At 33.2% G+C, this 19,792-nt stretch overlaps 1 protein-coding gene across 1 annotated transcript; it reads right to left on the bottom strand.

Annotated features, from left to right (window-relative positions):
- Nucleotides 1-5,645: 5,645 nt before the first annotated feature.
- LOC131642491 (B3 domain-containing transcription factor VRN1-like) lies at nucleotides 5,646-8,535 on the bottom strand. Its single transcript, XM_058912734.1, has 7 exons — nucleotides 8,396-8,535; nucleotides 7,996-8,077; nucleotides 7,099-7,573; nucleotides 6,932-6,988; nucleotides 6,698-6,861; nucleotides 6,226-6,481; nucleotides 5,646-6,130 (listed from the first exon to the last, which is right to left on the bottom strand). Exons 2-7 carry the CDS (start codon nucleotides 8,071-8,073, stop codon nucleotides 5,775-5,777), a joined length of 1,386 nt encoding a protein of 461 aa, XP_058768717.1. The 5' UTR covers nucleotides 8,074-8,077; nucleotides 8,396-8,535; the 3' UTR covers nucleotides 5,646-5,774.
- Between the last annotated feature and the right edge of the window lie 11,257 nt (nucleotides 8,536-19,792).

The raw sequence follows: 19,792 nt of genomic DNA, 5'->3' as shown, positions 1-19,792 counted from the left end.
ATGTTTGCGTCATTGTCTGGTGAGTGTTAGGATCCTCCATTTTTGTTCTCTCAGTAGAGAAATACGTAGGTGTGATTCATTCTTGAACTTCTTCTGTTTTGTGGAATTTCTGACATAGAATTTGTATATAGGATTAGCATTGTTATCATGGTACTTTGATGAAAACTGGTAAGGATTGATCTTTGTGTACTTTTGGAATTTGAACCATTCAATTGTTCTTGTTTCTACCTTGTTGTTTCATTTGTGATATTTTGTGTTCCCGGTAATTTATCATTGTTTTGTTTGAGGACAAACAAGAGTTTAATTTGGGGAGAGTTGTTAGGTGCCAAAATGTGTTTATATTTAGTTAATTAATGGCACCTTTCGACCGTTTTTATCGGATATTCGTACAATTCCCTGAAGTTTTAGATAATTATTTATAGTTTATAATATTAAGCTTTCATTTTATGTTAATACTGTGTTTTAGTTATGATTTTGTAGGTTTTAGCCAATTTTGGGGAAGTTTGGAGCTTGTTTTGAGCTTGACAAGAGAGTGCCTGACAGAAGTTAGCGCGCGTCGCGCGGAGATGTGGGCGCGTCGCGCCCTGGGCAAGATATTTTGGAGCTTCAAAGCAGAGAGTTGCGCGCGTCACGCGCATGGGCGGTTTAAATTTCTTAAGTGTAATGGCGCGAAGCGCGCTGGAGGGCGCGACGCGCCCTGGACAGAAAATGGTTTTACTATATAAAGAGTAATTCTGATTTTTGGAGTGTGGACATTTATTTCTTAAGAGCTCATAAACCCTAATCACTGTAGCAAACTAATAGTTGAAGATTGGAAGCTTTGATCGTCGATTAATCGCCTTTGATGCTTGTTGATCTTCATCCTTTACTTCTTGAGCAAGCTACCATTCTCATGGATAGCTAAATCTCTTTTGTATCAAGATAAGATGTAATCTTCCTAGCTTTTTGTATGTGTTCTTGTGAATATATTATGTATGAACAAGTGATGATCAATATAGATGGTTTAGTTTGTTTATTAAAGCTTTTTCTTTGGTATAAGTGTTTGAGACATCAATATTTGTATCTAGATCTAACTTTATCATCTATCAAACTATAAATTGCATACATGGATTTAGCGTTTGATGTTTACTTAGTATCGGTTTTAAAACGTTATTTGTATTGTTTAAAGGATGGAGAAATCGTCGGTTAAACAATACGGTAAATCTAACTATATCATTGCGGACACGGATGATATAGGCGTCGATACGTAATTATGTTGATCGTTACCATGTTCATATACGTATATTTATAAGGAGACATACAAATTTAGGTCGATGAAATCGAATCTTGATACATTTTCTTTAACTTAGAACTTTCATTAATTTACTCTTTGCTACTAAAAGAATTGAATGATCTTTTGCAAACCTAAAACTAAAGTAACATTAACTCAAGACAAAATAGGCTATAGAACGGCGGTGATATCGCAATAATCCCTGTGGATACGATAATAACTAAAAGTACACCACAATACTCTTTCAACACCCTTCAGGTTGCCTCATCAGGATCGTTTCATCTAAATCACCATACAAGAACGCAGTCTTCACATTCATCTGTTCCAGTTCAAGATCGAACTGTGCCACCATGGCAAGCAACATTCGAATGGACCTATGCTTCACAACAGGAGAAAACACATCATTGAAGTCGACACCTTCTTTCTGAGTGAAACCCCTTGCAACTAACCTTGCCTTGTATCTTTTCGACGTCACTCCTTCAATTCCTTCCTTAACTTTGAAAATCCATTTACAGCTGACTAACCTTGCCCCAACAGGTTTCTTGATCAGTTCCCAAGTATGATTATCATGAAGAGATTTCATCTCATCATCCATGGCCTTCAGCCATTCAGTCTTATTTCGACTCCTCATAACTTCCTTATAGTCTCTAGGTTCTTCGTCTAGAACCTCACTTGCAGAGATTAAGGCATAAGCTATAAGATCTGCATATCCAAGTCTTTGAGGTGGCTTGATGACTCTTCTCGACCTATCTCTCGACAATAGGTAGTCATCGTCAGTTTCCTTAACTTCAACATCTTCTGCTTCTTCTTCGACTTCATCTGGGATATGCAATTCAGCATCAACATGCTCCACCTCAACAGGAATCTCTACCTGTTCCAGCTCTTCGTCAGATGTTTCTGTACTTCGACTAACATCATCAGTTTTCTTAAAATCCATTTCAGCTTCATTCAAAACTACATCTCGACTGGTGATACACCTCCTGTGACCTGGCTCTAGGCACCATAGCCTATAAGCTTTGACTCCTTCAGGGTATCCCATGAACATGCATTTCAGAGCTCTAGGTTCGACCTTGTCTTGCCTTATGTGAGCATAGGCTACGCAGCCAAATACTCTTAGTTTGTCGAGATCTGGTGGATGTCCCGACCAAACTTCTTCAGGTGTCTTCATATCTAACGATGTCGAAGGACATCTGTTTATCAGATATGTTGCTGTCGAAACAGCCTCAGCCCAGAACACCTTTGTTAACCCCGCACTAGTCAACATGCATCTGACTCTCTCCAAAATAGTTCGATTAAACCTTTCAGCCAAACCATTTTGCTGTGGAGTACCTGCAGTAGTTCTATGCCTTGCAATACCAGAGGCAGCACAAAAACTGTCGAATGCCTCATTGCAAAATTCAAGGCCATCGTCGGTTCTCAACCTCTTGACCTTTCTGCCAGTCTGATTTTCAACCAGAGTCTTCCAACTTTTGAAATTCTCAAAAGTTTCATCCTTATTCTTCTGGATGAATACCCATAATTTTCTGGAATAATCATCTACTATGGATAGAAAATACCTTGCTCCTGAATGTGATGGACACCTTGCAGGCCCCCAAAGATCAGCATGGATGTAATCAAGGGATCCATGTGTTCTTTGTTTGCCTTTGTTGAACTTCACTCTGCAAGATTTTCCAAGTACACAGGGTTCACAAAACTTCAGCTTTTCGACTTTGTCTCCACCAAGCATATTTTGTTTCCCTAATTCGACCAGACCCCTTTCACTGACATGGCCCAATCTCATGTGCCAGATTTCTGTTTTCGACAAAGGTTTCGTGGATGCAACATTTGTCGAACCACTTACAACTTCAGCCTCAAGGGTATACAAGCCTTGTTTCTTCACGCCTCTCAAGACTTCCTTCGAACCCTTCATGACTCTTAGGATACTTTTCTCTCCTTGGAAAACATATCCTTTCTTGTCGAATTCACCAAGAGAAAGCAGATTTCTCTTCAAATCAGGAACATACCTGACTTCAGTCAACAACCTTATTGACTCATCATGGAGCTTGAATCTCACAGATCCAACACCTGCAATCTTGCAAGCGTTGTTGTTTCCCAGCAATACTGATCCACCATCTTGATCACATAATTCCTCGAACAAGTCTTTGTTTGGAGTCATGTGCCAAGTGCAACCTGAATCCATAATCCACTCCTTCTTAGAGTCACTGCTTGAAACCACAAAAACATCAGATGATTCGAAATCATCTTGAACAATGGCAGCGTTGCCATTATCCTTACCTCCATGATATTTCAAGCGTTCAGGGCACACCTTTCTTGTGTGACCCTCCTTCTTACAATGGTAACATCGAATGCCAGATGCTTCACCACTATAAGTCTTCGACTGGCTTTTGCCTTTCTTCTTGTCGAACTTACCATCCTTTCGTAAGAGTTTTCCTTTAACGGCCAAACCTTCACCAACAGTCGAAGGTTTATGCTCCTTTCGTTCATTCAAGTCCTTAGAGTACAAGGCTGATTGAACTTCTTCAAACGTCAGGGACTCCCTTCCATACAAGAGAGTTTCTTTGAAGTGAGCATGTGATCGAGGCAAAGAACACAATAGTAATAGCGCTTGATCTTCATCATCGATCTTCACATCAATATTTTCAAGATCAAGAATCAGCTTGTTGAACATATCCAACTGCTCAGCCAATACTTTGTCTTCAATCATCTTGAATGAATACAAAGCTTGCTTCCGGTAGAGTCGATTTACCAGCGATTTGGTCATATACAAACTTTCAAGTTTCACCCATAACCCTGATGCCGTCGTCTCCTTTGATACCTGCCGGAGAACCTTATCACCAAGGCTCAACAAAATTGCGCTGTGTGCTTTCTCGATCATATTCGTCTTCTCCGCTGCCGTCAATTCTGCATTCATGGCTGCCTCTCCCTTCAACGCTTCCAAACAACCCTGCTGAACCAGTAGGGCTTTCATCTTCAAGCGCCACAGACCGAAATCATTCACTCCGGTGAACTTTTCAATCTCATACTTTGTTGAAGGCATCTTCTCCACGCTCACCGCACCAATTTGTTGTGAATTCAATGCCAAGAACAAAGTATAATACAAGAGAAGAATAAAGGACAAGGAAGAAGAGGAACACAAGAATTGGTTATAACTGCTATTCTTTTACTTTCTCTTAAAACAAGATTACAAGTTTACAAGAATAACAAATAACCTCTCTCACCCTAAATTAGGATTTGCAGCTTAGCAATGATGAGAGACTAGTATGCTATTTATAATAAAACCTAACATACTAACTAATGGGCTTTTTCAGCAAGGCCCATTACACAAGCCAACTTAATAAACAAGCTAACTTAACAAATTAGGGTTTAAACACTAAAACCTAATTTAACATGCTAACAACTCTAGAATCTTCGACATCTGCATGCTAGACCCATCTTCGACTACAGCATGCACACTTCGACACCAGCATGTGAACAATCCTTCGACTTCATGCTTAACTCTGTCGAACTGTCGAACCAAGAAGCTACCCTTCGACAATACTAGAGTTCGATCCAATATCTCACACATGTAAATTCAAAATTCAAGAGATGGTATTAGAAAATAAGAGAGAGATGAAGTAGAAAGAGAAAAAGAGAGAGTTGGAAGAAAGAAGATGTTGGAAGAAAGAGAGAGATAAAGCAAAAAAAGACAAAAAGGAGAGAGAAAGTGAGGTGGAAATGGGAGGGAGAGAGAAATGAAGTGATTTTGAATTTAAATAAATTACTTTTTCAGGTAGCATGTAGTTGTAAGTGAACTATGAAGACCAAATGTTTTTGCAATTTGTACACAAAACCAAGTAAGTATGTTTGACTTAGAACTAGAAGTACAATTCGGTTGCAAAAAGTAATTTTTAAACATAAAATACCCCTAATATAATGAGGTGGAGGGCATAGAGAGAAGGCTAATTAGGTGTTTTCTAGAACATCTAATTTTCTTATATTATAGATATTAGTTGTTGAAACAATCACATTCTAATACTTTGTATATTTGGAGGATTTTAATCCTGAAAAAATTGAATTATTTTTTTCTTACTAACATGTTTTCAAATAATTGATATTTTCAAAGAACATTTCTAAAAAATTATTTAGTTCTTCAACAACCAAATATTTTCTTGTAATTGTTATTATTACATGTTAAATTTTATAAGATTTAATATAAATTGATTGATATAAAAAGTAGCTTTAAAAAAAATAGAGGAGGTAACATAACATGCCAAATAAGTTATAGGAAAAGCACTTACTAAATTCAAATAATTAACTTTAATGCAATAATAAATAAAAGGAAAAGTACATTCAAATGGATAATTCAAAACTAATAATGTAGATAAAGTTAATGGCTTCAATGCTACAGTTAACACCAACACTAATTTAGACAGAAGTGTCTCTAACGTAAATAAAGTTCATGGCTTCAAATTGGTGCATCATTTTCAAACTTCTAAATTTTGTGACCATTGAATACCCCAAAAACTTATTCAATCATATAAGCAATTAGTTTGAGTTCATCCTTAGCCTCTTCAATGAGTTTTTCAAGCTGACCACAACCAAGACGACTCTTAATTATCTCCAAGTCTTCTTCTTGACAAACCACCATAAGTTTTTGATTTGTAATTGTTTCAACAGCTTTACGATACACGTGATCTTCCGGAAACTTTTGGAGCTCATGAAGAATCTTATGATAACATCCTATTAACACATGTCTTGCGTTTGGAACATCTAATTCAACATTCTCTCTTGTTTTCTTAGTCTTCTCCATCAATGGTTGAAACATCTTTGACCGGCTTGTGTTTTTCTCTCTTACACGATCCTTTTCTCTTTGAACCAATTCTTAAGGGGATAAATGAGCAAACTATTATTTTACAAATTAAGATAGGTAAGAAAAGTAAACACCTTAAAAAATCAATTTGGATTATATTATATACCTTGAGGTAGATGTGAATGTAGGTCTTTTTCATGTCGAAATATTAATACTTTGAAAGTTAGAGTTTTGCATTCGATCAACTCAAAAACACACACATCACCCTTTTTCAACTTGTTGTCTGCTGAAAATTTCTTCCATCCAGCTTGAATTCTTCCAAAATAATATTTTGCATCCCAAGTGCTCCCATCCATAAGCTGAAGAAGAATATCATTCTTCTGTTTCTTCATATAACTTTTTGTGAAACATGTTGGGACATACTGCATTTTAACATATTTTTGTTATTATAAAATCTAACTATAAATTAATTACTAGTAGAGTTTGTGAATAAATAATTGATTGAGAGATATATATGCCTCAAAATTGATAATATGTATTTTTTTTAACAACAAACAAGTTTCTTAACTAGTTATATACATTTTGGATTAATCGAAAAAAATTAATATATATAAAAACAAATGTAAACAAAGACTTACCAAAAAATGAGTATGAAGATATGAAGATTTCATGACAACAGTGAAAAATGGATTATTGGATTTGAATTTTTTAGCTTTACGTAATGCTCCATTAGTTTTAACAGATTGTTGCTCCTGCTCCTGCTTTTGCTCTTGCTTTTCTTTTTGACATTTAGAATTACCATCTATATTTTCGAAAAAATCAACAGCATAAGTGTTCATAAAAAAAATTATGCCCTAAGATTTGTATATTACCTCTAGCTTGGTTATGATGCTTAGAAGAGTTATAGAATTTGGATCCTCTTCTATCACCTTCACATATATCATCGAAAAAAACATGGAAATATATGAAAAACAGACCTCAAAATTTAATTGGATAAATGAAAAGATAGTTAAAGAATAAATCAAATCATAAACTATACCACTGGTTTGCAAAGGAGACTTTGATATGTTTTGGAATTTGGTGCTTGTTCCAACACCTTCATTGTTGTAACTTCTCAATTTCTTAAGTGATTGAGGACATGGAATTGATGATTTTGATTTGGTTTTCTCTTTGAATGAAGGTGACTTGTTCAAAGTTTCAACCGAATCGTCATCACTAATTAGGACAACGTTGTTTTGTTCATTTTGATTGTCTTGAAAAGGGTATTCAATTTCAAGAGTACTCTTGTCAAATATGTTCACAATAAAATGAGAATTTTCCTCATAGTGAAACATGATCATGTTACCATATTCTAGTGAATAGTATGTAACAAATTCTTTCCAGCCCTTTTCAAACCAAAAATCTTCATCAACTTTAGCGGTGTGTATTTCCCATTTTTTATCATCCGGAGTCTTGAGAAATATTGGATTTGGCATATCACTAATACATTTTTTAGTGAAATCCTTTGGAAGCCTCTACAAAATATGAAATTTTATATTAACATACATATGATGTTAAAATTCATAGGCATTTAAATCATAAACTCACGTTGCATTTTTTAATAAGTACTAACATATCTTAATACAATCTTAAATCCAAGTCATTTTGATCAACTCTAACTCATTTTTATAAGTTTTATTTCATTATAAGAGACTTAAATTTTTTTGTCCAATACAAAATCATTACATGAGTGGTGTTTCAATGGAAAGAGACAATTGAAATTTAAAGTTTGATTTTTTTAGTTTAAAACAAAACAACAGATATTAAATTTGGACCATATAATTTTCATCTAGCTTGATTTGATAAATACCAGAATATGAATCTTTTTTACATACATAAAATCAAAATTTAAAGTAAAATGGAACAAAAAAGACAAAAATAATTAAATAATACTTACCATTTTTCCATCTTGAACATTTGGTGTAGTAATAATTTTGTAGAATCGAACAGTGGAAATATCTGCTTTTGCCTCCATAATACTGTTTTCAGAAGTAGATGAAATTTTAATTACTATAATAATCATAATCATGTAACATTATTTCTGAGGAACAATATTACATTGTAAAAAGACTTTTTAGAATTTTTAAGAAACTAAGACTAAAATAACAAAAAATTAGATATAGTTGAATGATGGTAAAATCCATTAAACTCTAAAAGTAATATAATATCCATATAAAACATCAAGATTTAATGTCATTGATGTTATATGCTACAGTACAATTTACTTAAAGAAAAAAATAAATATTTCAATATAATAAATAAAAAACGATATTTTACTCATAGAAAGAAAAATTTACCTTAAGTATTAAAAAAGTTGTAATCTTCTTCTTGATGTTGCTCTATTGTATGAAAGCTTCTTCTTGCTTTGTTTTACTCTCAACTTCACAAACTCAAAAACAATTTGGTTGCTGGGTTATCTTTTGTGGGAATGGCTTGGGTAACGAATGGCTTGGGTAACTTTGTAGGGTAGCATTTATTGCAGAGAAAAATGGTAAGATGGATGATAGACACACATTTTCACTACTAAACCTATACTATCATAGGTGGAGCTTTTCATGTAAATATACTAGATTCCAAAAAATTTCCAATAAAGAACTACTTATCCTTTTCATTTTTATATATACTTAGTTACGTTATGAAAAGTGTCATGAATTTAATAACTATATCTACCCCTGAAGTAATAGAAACATTTTATAACCAACATGTTAAGAATAAAACCAAAACTAGTACTACATTTAGAATGATAATCAATCAATTTGATATTTGTAAAGGATCAAATTAAAGCACATGCATACACATGCCAATACATGATTCTCTAAAGTTCCAAAACTATTTCACTAAACAATTGCTATTGTTTTTTATCCGATTGTTAGCCTCACACAATTCATAATGCATGAACACTAACACATTGCTATTGTTCTTTACCAGCACAGAGAATGAGATAGTGAAAATACATGGTTCGTATATTTGAGTTTATTGAAAAAAATAACTGTAAATGTTACGTGAATCCAAATTACATATAAATTGACCTCTACTTCTGAACTTTCAGGATTCAATCTAATCTACAAAATTTTGTATTATCGATTTGATATGTATTCATCAAATTGCTAAAAAAAAATGTAATCTATAATTTTATGTATTATCAAGATTTGTATTCTCAAAAAATATGAATATAATAGTATGAGGTAATCCAAACTATAAAGGAACGTGTCTCTAATTAAATATAAAAGTTCGTTTTCTAGTTATGACAAGGGATGTATTGAATTGATTTTTAAAAAAAATAATATTTTTACAAGAAAAAATACGCCTTCCATCTCATAATAATCGTCTCATTTGCACTTTTTCTATATCTCAAAATAACTGTCTCTTTATTAACGTTCACACTTTCAATTACTCTACTAGCTATAATAAATAAGGATATTTTAATAAATGATGTTAATTTTATCATTTAAACTAACACATCTAATAATTTTTTAAAGAACCACGCAGAGCTCAATTTAGATACTCAATATGAGACGGAAGATGTATTAAACTTATTAATAATTATGATTTTATTTGGCATTAAAAACGAATATGTTTTGACTTATGAGTTTTATTTGTCAAATAAAAGAATTTATCAAAGAAATATAAGGGATACTAAACCCAATACAAAGAAAAAGGAAGTTTTGATCAGTCAAACATTATCCTACAGCCACACACTGTTAATACACAATAAAGGGTTGTCAAACCAATCTAAGAAGTTAGAGTGAATACAAATATTACAACTAGCTCTAAACAAATTCTACGAGCAAAGTTCAACTAAATAAACTAGCTCATTCTCATTAAGGAAATCTCATTTGAAAAGGATAGCATTCCTAGCTATCCAAAGACTCCAAAAAACTAAAACCAAAAAACATTCTAAAAACCTTAGTCATTCTTCCAATGAACAAAATATCAATGTTATAGAATATCAAAGTTGGAGAAGTGGACTAAAATAGAAGTTGAAATTGAGAAGTGGTCTAGAATAGAAGTGGAAACAAGAAAGCCATCATAACCCAACAAAGCCAACATGTGACGCCAAATGGATGAAGCAACTGGACAAAACAAAATAAGATGAGCAACAAATTTTTCATGATAGAAACAAAAAGGATACACCAGATCATAAGAACCATTGATAACTCAATATTTTTTAAACTCGAACCGAATCGGGAGCCTATTTAGAAGGAGTCCACACAAAACTGAACATTACTAAGAATATTTGCTTTCCAATTGATCTTTAGCGCTTGAGAAAGGGAAGACGAAATGGAGAACTCAGAATAAGAATGGTAATGAAGTATTGAGTAAGCTTATTTCACCAAGATTTCTTTGGGATTGCAACGCCAAACAAAAGAATCAATGAGCTCAAGGCTAGGAATAACCTCATCTAGAATGCAGTAAATAGAAATTAGATCTGACTTGGTAGGTTCTGAAAGAGACTCATAACAAATATTCAAGTTCTAGTACCATGAGCCTTCCGACCAACACCTAAAGAACCCATGAAAGAAAAAAACTTTTCTAGAGAGGAACATGTACTTGAACCCTGGGGTACAGGGTTCGATTCCCATGAAAGGCAAAAACTTTACTAGAAAGGGGGGTAAAGAAGATCGTGAGGTGATAGTGTCGAGATTGCCTTGCGAAGGGCTCGGGCTATTACAACATTGGCCTGGATTGGCAAAATAAGTTGAAGGCTTATGTCTCGTTGACGCCTCGATAATCTGGCAGATTTCTAAGTTGGGAGTTCGGCTCCAATGGTACCACATGCATGTGCATTTGTTGAGTCACATTCATTGTTGTGTATTTGAATGGATATGTATTTGAGTTGATGCGTATTTGAGTTGATGAGTTGATAAGTTTTTATGAACTGATTCTAATATATACTATTTATCCTGATTTCCATTATATTAATAAGTTATTATATAAAGTTGTTATTGCATGTTAATGAAAAAGTTGTTATAATATGTTAACAACATAATTGCTGTAAATTTTGTATGAATGTTTGTGAAGTAATAATTTTATATAATCTGAGTCTAATATATTATTTATCATACACTTAATTATATGGTTTGATATCTCACACCTTTTGTTTGAATGTTACCCCTATGTTGGTAACGCGCAGACAATCCTAAGTGAAGGTTGTTTACCTTCAGTAGTTTGAGTCTGGTGTTGGTCGCTCTGATACATAACACTCGGGGGGATGAACGCATGTTGTTTTATTGTTGAATTTACTTCAGTTGTTGAATCTTAAGTTTATTACATGAAGTACTTATTGTTATGAAGTTGTTTTTAGCTGAACAAAAGATGTTATATAATTAAGCTGAAGGTTGTGAATCCGCTGCGTAGTATTAATAAAAGTTGTTGTTATTTGTTCATCCAAGTTTTAAAGTGTTATGTATCTGTATTACATGAGATTGAATTATATGTTGATTGTTTTTAAAGTTGAGAGATGTAGCATCTCATTGTACGTTGTACTTTGATTTTATTAATATTCGTTGAATAGAAATGGGGTGTTACATAAATAAACAAGAAGTAATGATCAACATATCCACATAATGACAAAGGAAAACAAAACATGGATCATCTAAACATGGTGAGATAAATGTTAAACACGAACATGGATCAACATGCCTAAAATTGAGGATGGACAAGTATTGAGCATAGGGATTTCGCAATTAAAAAGCACGCGTCGATGCATAACTCTTGGAGGTCGACCTCCATTAAGCTGAAAAATGAAAAATGCTGGAAAAAGTATTCTACCTTTTGGAGGTTGATGCATGACCTCTGGAGGTCAACGCGTATTGAAGCAAAAAGTGAAAAATGCTTTTTTTGAGGGTGGAGGTCAACGCATGGATGGCTATGAGTTGACGCAAGCTGCGCAGAATCGTTGTGAAAACTCAACAATGTTAAATTCCAACTTTCTCATTTTTTCACCAAAATTAAAAAGTGAATATAGCTTTTCACTTGAAATTTCTTGAGGATTTCAAATATGGCATTTAATTTGAATGAAACTCAAATAATTACACTATATCTACGAGAAAAAAAACCTAGAAAACTCAAAATAAAATTAAATAGCATACACACGATATTTGCAACAAGAATGGGTTGAAATGATGCCTGAATGTATGAGTTCAAAGTATGTAAAAAGTACCTATTGGAGTAGGACCAATGCCTCTTCAAAAGTTGTTACAAATGCAAAGTGATGATGCTTACAACTTCTTTGGGTCTCAAGGAACACAATGATGTGCTTAGTTTGCTCTGAGATGGTCTAAATTGTTCTGACCAAGACAACTTGCAAGTGAGGAAAGTTGGAGTTGGATGATGATGATTTTGGTGTTGTAGATGGGAACTTCTACATACACAAGTTTGGTTATGATGTATTGATGGTGAATAAATGGAAAAGACACTAAGAACTTGGAGGATTTGAGAAATTTGAAACTTTGGATTTCAAGCTTCTTTAATGGAGTTTTGAGAGGGATTTTTGGTGTAAAATATGGTGTGTCGGTGAACTGATATGTGTTGGCCTTTTATAGAGGTATTTTGAGATATTTGAAATGGATTTGTTATGATTTCAAAATTTATGGAAAGAAGGCATTATCCTCTACAACTTTGATGTTGAATACTTAAGGAGAATAATTTTATATCATGGAGAAAACTGGTCACAGAATTAGATTTTTCATCTGAAAAACACTTAGAAAATTCCTAAGTGTTTGGACAACTTCACAACTTCAAGGTACCATTTTTTCATGATCCCTAAATCCAATGTGTGATGAATTTGAACCTGATTCTTTCATTAAGATGTTGTATGTAATATGGTCTTGAGATATTTTTCCCTTGTTTGCTCAAAATGGATGCTTAAGGCATCATGGTGTTGCGGACTTACTCCATACTTATTCTTATGCCAAGCACTTCTTTAGAGTACATGTGTATGTTTTTCCAATCGAACATAGTATGTGTTGACACATCTCTATCTCCAAGGGCTAGCTTTAACTTCCTCAATTAGATAAAGATTTTCAATTGGATAGCTTTTTTAACACTGTAATAGCTAATGTTCAAACCTTTCATGCTTGAAATTTGATTTTAGTTTAAGTATATAAGGTTACTCCTCTTTTTCTGATGGTGTGCCGTCCATAGAGTTGTGAAACATGGCTGCCAACAAGAGCATGACAATTCCTGCACATGTGAATGTGATATATGCATTACCTCAGACTCCCATCACTAGAATGGTTGCCTTTGCGAGTCGCGAAAATGCTGTAAAGTTGTGGAAATAAATATCTGACATTTTATGATACACTACTTAGATGTTTATCTGATTTGGAAACATGTTGATATTGATATATCTACTAATATGCTTTGATATTGGGCGAATTAGGTTTGTGATTGGGAATTTGTGATCCTCCATCTGCGGCTGCCTTTGTGATCCTCTTTTTTCCTTTTCGTTTTTGCTTATAGAATATTGTTGAAAACGATGAAGCCTTTAATCTAGAAAGAGTTGAACCTAATACAAACATGTGCATTATTTCTGTTGAAGGTTGGATAGGCACTATTTCTCATTATGAGGCGGTTGACAAAAGTATCATGTATTCGAGATCAATGAGCATCCCAAATTCTGGAATTCAAAGCATGGTCTGATGTAGCACAGGATATGCCAATTAATTTTCTTGTGGTTCTGTTTATTCTCGTAAGGAATTGTCAGTCAGTCAGAAGGCCGGTTTAGGTGTTGGATCAGGCGCTACGTTTGTGTTCCAGTTGAGAGGCTTGGTGTTTTATTCCTGCATGTAATGGAGTATCTTGTCTGCAGCCACTACGGTTAGAATAATTAATCGAGGTGCATGATGTGTTAGCAGGATCTGTTGTTGCTGTTATCAATGTGATTTGGGGTATTGTATTATTTCTTATGTCTGTTGTTCATTCCCCTATGTGAAATAACTTCACCAAATACACTAAGATGTTCATCAATCCACGATACGTCTATTTTTCAAAACAACGACTAATATTGATAATGGCCTATGAGACCACCCTACCTATTTAAGAGATGAAATATTTAGGAACCAATGACAAGTTCCATAAAATAAACAATTATGAAATTTGAAGTTTCAAGTTTTAGTGATAATAAATGATGCATTGAATCGATAATATTATAATCTTAAAAAATGCAAGTTAAATGGTCAATGCCATCTATGAATTATATCAACTTTCTTTTATTACATTTTTAGAACATTTTTTATTATAATTGAATTTAAATGTTAAATGTTAAATGAATTTTTTGTGATATTATGTTAAATGTTAAATGTCATCTACTAATAATTAAAATCAATATTTTCAATTGATACATGCAAATAAAGTTGAATAAAATGTTTGTATTTATTAATATAAATTAAATAAATCATTAAATAAATTAAAATTTTAATAAACATCATTTACTTTTAATGTAAAGACTATATGAAATGGAAAAAATTAAAATACTTATTCAAATATAGAAAGTTAGTTTATAAATATATGTTATTAGTCTAGTTATGTGTCAAATAATTCTTATGGGTCAAATCAAATTCTATCGTTGACCTAAATATTTTTATAAATGATACCTAAAAAATAATATTTGTATACATGAAAAAATATATTATTGGTCTAAATTGTTTCATTATACAGAAAAAATATCTATTGCTGATCCACGTACTTTTATAAACAACGTTATTTTTATATATGGGAGAAAAATTACTACTGATTTAAATATTTTTATAAATGATACCTTAACAAAAATAATATTTGTATACGGGAAAAGTCTATTTTTGATCTAAATATTTTTATACACGAAAAATTGTATTTATGATCCAAATATGAAAATGTATGTCACTTATAAATTAATAAAATATATTCTACAATTTAATTATTTTGTCTGAATCTGTCTTCAATCTAAGTTTTTTTACTAAATCAGTATATAATATATGATATAATTTATTTCATTTCCTTTTTTTTAATAAAACTATAACTTCTTCATTTTAATTTCATTTTTTCTTTTAAAAAATAAAATTTATTAGTCTTCTCTTATATCCTTCAATTTTATTTACTTTCAATTTCAAATATATATATATATATATATATATATATATATATATATATATATATATATATATATATATATATATATATATATATATATATATATATATATATATATATATATATATATATATATAAACAAATACGCATATCACACCAAAACCTTCTTCTTTGCGTAAGTACGAGTTTTTTAATAATATTTATTACGTGACATTATCTTTTGGTGGATATTCCTTGCAAAGGTAAAAAATTCACTTGGTTTAGTGGGGACGGGAAAGCGAAAAGTAGAATTGATAGATTTCTTTTGTCTAGTGTTGTTATCGATAGATGGGAGGTGGTTGGTCAAGTGATTGGAGATAGAGATATTTCGGACCATTGTCCAATTTGGATTAAGACGGATAATGCCAATTGGGGTCCCAAACCATTTAAGTTCAATAACGAATGGTTTTCTTTGGATTCTTTCTTACCTTTTGTGGAGAATGAATGGAAGAGTATGGTGGTGGAAGGTAGAGGTGATTTCGTTTTGAAGGAAAAGCTTAGGATTTTGAAAGACAAATTAAAGGTGTGGAACAAGGAGGTGTTCGGGAAGATTGAGTTGGAGTTGGAGGAGTGTGTTCGTGATATTAATAAGGCGGATGACAAGTTGGATTCGGATTCTAGTCCTTCGTTTATTGACAATCTTGATTTGAGAAAGGAGGCAAGCGGTAATTTTTGGAAGAATCTAAGGATTAAGGAGAATATGATTATTCAAAAATCTAGATCTAAGTGGCTTAAAGAGGGAGATGCTAATAGCGGTTTTTTTCATAAAGTGTTGAAGCAAAGAAGGAGTCAAAATCACTTAGGGCCGATTCTTACTCCCGGAGGATTGAAGGAGTCGGTGGAGGATGTTAAAGAAGCGGTTTGGAATCATTTTTGTTTTAAATTCTTGGAAACGGAGGAGGATAGACCGGTGTTGGATGGTATTCCTTTCAATGCTATTAGTGCGGAAGAAGTTATGGATTTAGAAAAACCTTTTCTTGAAGGAGAAATTAAGGAAGCGATTTGGGAGTGTGGTGGTGACAAAAGCCCGGGTCCGGATGGGTATTCTTTTATTTTCATTAAGAAGTGTTGGCATTTCATTAAATTAGATTTCGTGAAGTTCTTTAATCATGTTTTTGAGGGAAGATCTATTTCAAAGGCCATTACTTCATCTTTTCTTTCCTTAATTCCAAAAGTTAATAATCCTTTAACTTTGGATGACTATAGGCCCATTTGCTTGGTGGGATGCTTGTATAAGGTGGTGGCTAAGTTATTGGAGGGTAGATTAAAAAGGGTGCTTAATTCTATCATCTCTCCGTGTCAAAGTGCTTTTGTTCCCGGGAGACAACTGTTGGATGAAGTGTTAGTAGCGAATGAAGTGGTGGATTATGCGAGAAAAGAAGGTAAAAATTGTATGCTCTTTAAAGTTGACTTTGAGAAGGCATACGATAAAGTTAGTTGGAACTTTCTTCGTTACATGCTTAGGAGGATGGGGTTCGGAGACAAATGGTTGCAATGGATGGAAATTTTTGTGTTCAATAGTAGCATGTCGGTTTTAGTTAATGGGAGCCCCACAAAGGAATTTTTGGTTTCGCGTGGTTTGAGACAAGGCGATCCTTTGTCCCCATTTCTTTTTGTTTTGGTGGCGGAAGGATTAGCGGGCCTTGTGAGAAAGTCCATTGATATCGGTGAATTTCAAAGCTTTGATATTAGAGGTTCTTGTAAAGTGGAGTTGCTACAATTTGCAGACGATACTTTGATTGTGGGGGATGGGAGTTGGAAGCATGTGTGGGCGATAAAAGCGGTTCTTCGGGCTTTTGAAGTGGTTTCGGGCTTAGGAATTAATTGTCACAAAAGCAAATTGATTGGTATTAATTTTAATAATTTTTTCTTGGAGGCGGCGTCTCATTTGTTTTCATGTAGGAGAGAAGATAGCAACTTCTATTTTCTTGGCATTCCCATCGGATTCAATCCTAGGAAGGAATCCACTTGGAATCCTCTTGTGCTCAAGATGAAGAAGCGTTTGGAAGGATGGACAAACCGCTTTTTGAATTTGGGAGGTAGGATCACTCTTTTAAAGTCCGTGTTGAGTTCTTTAACAATCTTTACTTTGTCCTTTTTTAAAGCTCCGAGTAAGATTATTAAAAAATTTACTAGCATACAAAATAAGTTTTTGTGGGGGGGGAGTGAGGGAAAAGAGAACCATTTATTGGGTGCGGTGGGAGGATGTTAATTTACCTATGGAGAAAGGGGGTCTTGGAGTGAAAAATATTGGTTTCTTTAATTTAGCCCTTCTTAATAAATGGAGATGGAGAATTGTTCAAGGTCAAAATTCTTTGTGGTATAATATCTTGAAATCACGTTATGGAGATTTAGCTACAAAGGTTTTGTGTGTTGATAAAAGCTCTAATTTTTCTTCTACTTGTTCCTATTGGTGGAAGGATATTTTAAAGATTGGTGGTTGTTTTTTGTTGGACCCCTTGGTTGAGAATTGTAGGTTTACCATTCATGATGGTTTTAAAACTCCTTTTTGGGAAGCTAAGTGGTTGGATAATATGGTGTTGAAAGAGTTTTTTCCGGATTTATTTAAAGTTTCGTGTTTGAAAAATGTTTCGGTGGCGGCTATGGGAGGATGGAGAGAGGGAAGATGGAATTGGAGTAATCTTGGTATTCCTAATGTTACCGTGGAGTGTAGCGGGTTAACGGAGATTTTTTGTGCTTTAAAGGATAGGTTGGAGAATTTTGGAGGATGGTCGGAGGGAAAAGACGAAGTGGCGTGGCTTGCCGATCCGAGTTTGGTTTTTTCGGTAGCTTCTTGTTACGATTTTTATGAAAAAATGCGTCTTCCGTTTGGTCCTAAAAATAAATGTGATGATGCTTTTGGCTTGTTATGGAAATTGGAAGTTCCTTTTAAAATAAAAGCTTTTGGTTGGAGACTTTTTCTCAACAAGCTTTCAACAAAGGATCTTTTGACGTATAGAGGTTTGTCTTTATCCAACGATAATTTATTATGTTCTTTGTGTGGTTGTTGTTTGGAGCATAGGGATCATTTATTTTTTAGGTGCCCGGTGGTCAAAAGGATTTGGCGGGAGGTAGCTTTTTGGGTCGGTAAAGAGGATAATAGGGAGGTAGAAGGTTTAGACAACTTTATGGATTGGTATGATTTTTTCGATAGCATGAAGTTGAGGCATAGAAAGGAGGGTGTTGTGTGGCTTGCGACAACTTGGCACGTGTGGCTTTTAAGGAATGGGGTTTGTTTTAGGAGAGATAATTGAAGTGTTAATAATGCCGTTTGGAATATTAAGTTGCTTTGTTGGAGGTGGTCTTTTTGTGGGAATATTACCCATTCCAAATACTCCTTTTATGAGTTCATTACGGATCCTACATTCTTCATCTCATAAATGGTATTTGGTTGGTAATTTTTTCTTTGGTCGGCTCTTTCCGACTTTTGTAAGTGGGTTGGAGAACCCCTAGTTCTTCCGTTATTGAATTTTGCTTTCTAAAAAAAAAAAATCTATTACATCAATTGAAAGGAGAATGGTTAGCTTAAAAGAAATTAAGAAAAACCTTAATTTTAAATAAAATTAAGATTAAAATTAATGACTTAGAAATTTTAAACTTCCAATTGATTCATTTACTATTTCTATCTAGTAGGAATAAATAAAGTACTGAAAAAATGATATAAATAAATAGAGACGAAGAAATTTGGTTCAACCGCAAATGGTAAGCCTCACCCACTAACTCACCCAACCATCTCATTCTTCAATGTAACAACTCTTTCCATTTAAAGTTCTTAAAATAATTTAAATATTGAACCATCAATAGTATGAATTAAATTGGGATATTGCTAGTCACAAAAAATGCAAAAAGACAAATTTTGTCATTATATGATATCCCATGAATCATTTCTCAAATAAATATTTACCCACCAACAAATGTACGACAGTATACCATGTTATTAAATTCACAGGGATACACATCACCGATATATAATTGAGTTTGAGTCATTCTACTTTGTTTATTAGAAACGTGCTATTTTTATTTATTTATTTATTATACTTACTTCTTTTTGTAGGTGAAAAGACTAGAGGTTGACATGTTCTTGAAGATGGAAGCTTGGCAATTAGAAGGACAAGATTTATTCATTTTAGACTTTTTTTTAGACTCTCATATATACTAATAAATAAGACATTCAAATTTGTTCTTACTGTACTACTCTAGGTATGCATGGTTTACGTAATAAAAGAGGCTGGATCAACTAAAACGAGTTAAAACACCAACATGTTGAATCACGTTTGAGTCTTATTAATTTTTTATATATACATTATGTGACATTATATATTACATCAAGTTAATGGAGAGAAATTTTTTCTCAAATAACCAAATTTTTAATATTTAATATCAATATAGTCATCTTTCCATTATATTTTTTAATATATGCATGTTTAAAGAAAAGAATTACAGACATTTAGAGTCAATTGACATTCCCTCTTAATTCTTAATTTTATTTACGGATTTTTCTAAAATTTTGACTTTACTTGTTGATTTATTTGCAGAGCATATTTTCTGCTCAAGTAAATCTAAAAATAACGTCCAATTTGCAA

This window comes from Vicia villosa, unplaced genomic scaffold (assembly GCF_029867415.1).
Source record: "Vicia villosa cultivar HV-30 ecotype Madison, WI unplaced genomic scaffold, Vvil1.0 ctg.005127F_1_1, whole genome shotgun sequence".
Classification (NCBI taxonomy): Eukaryota; Viridiplantae; Streptophyta; class Magnoliopsida; order Fabales; family Fabaceae; genus Vicia; species Vicia villosa.
The sequence above is the reverse complement of the archived record's forward strand: the minus strand, read 5'-3'. Positions and strand labels throughout refer to the sequence as shown.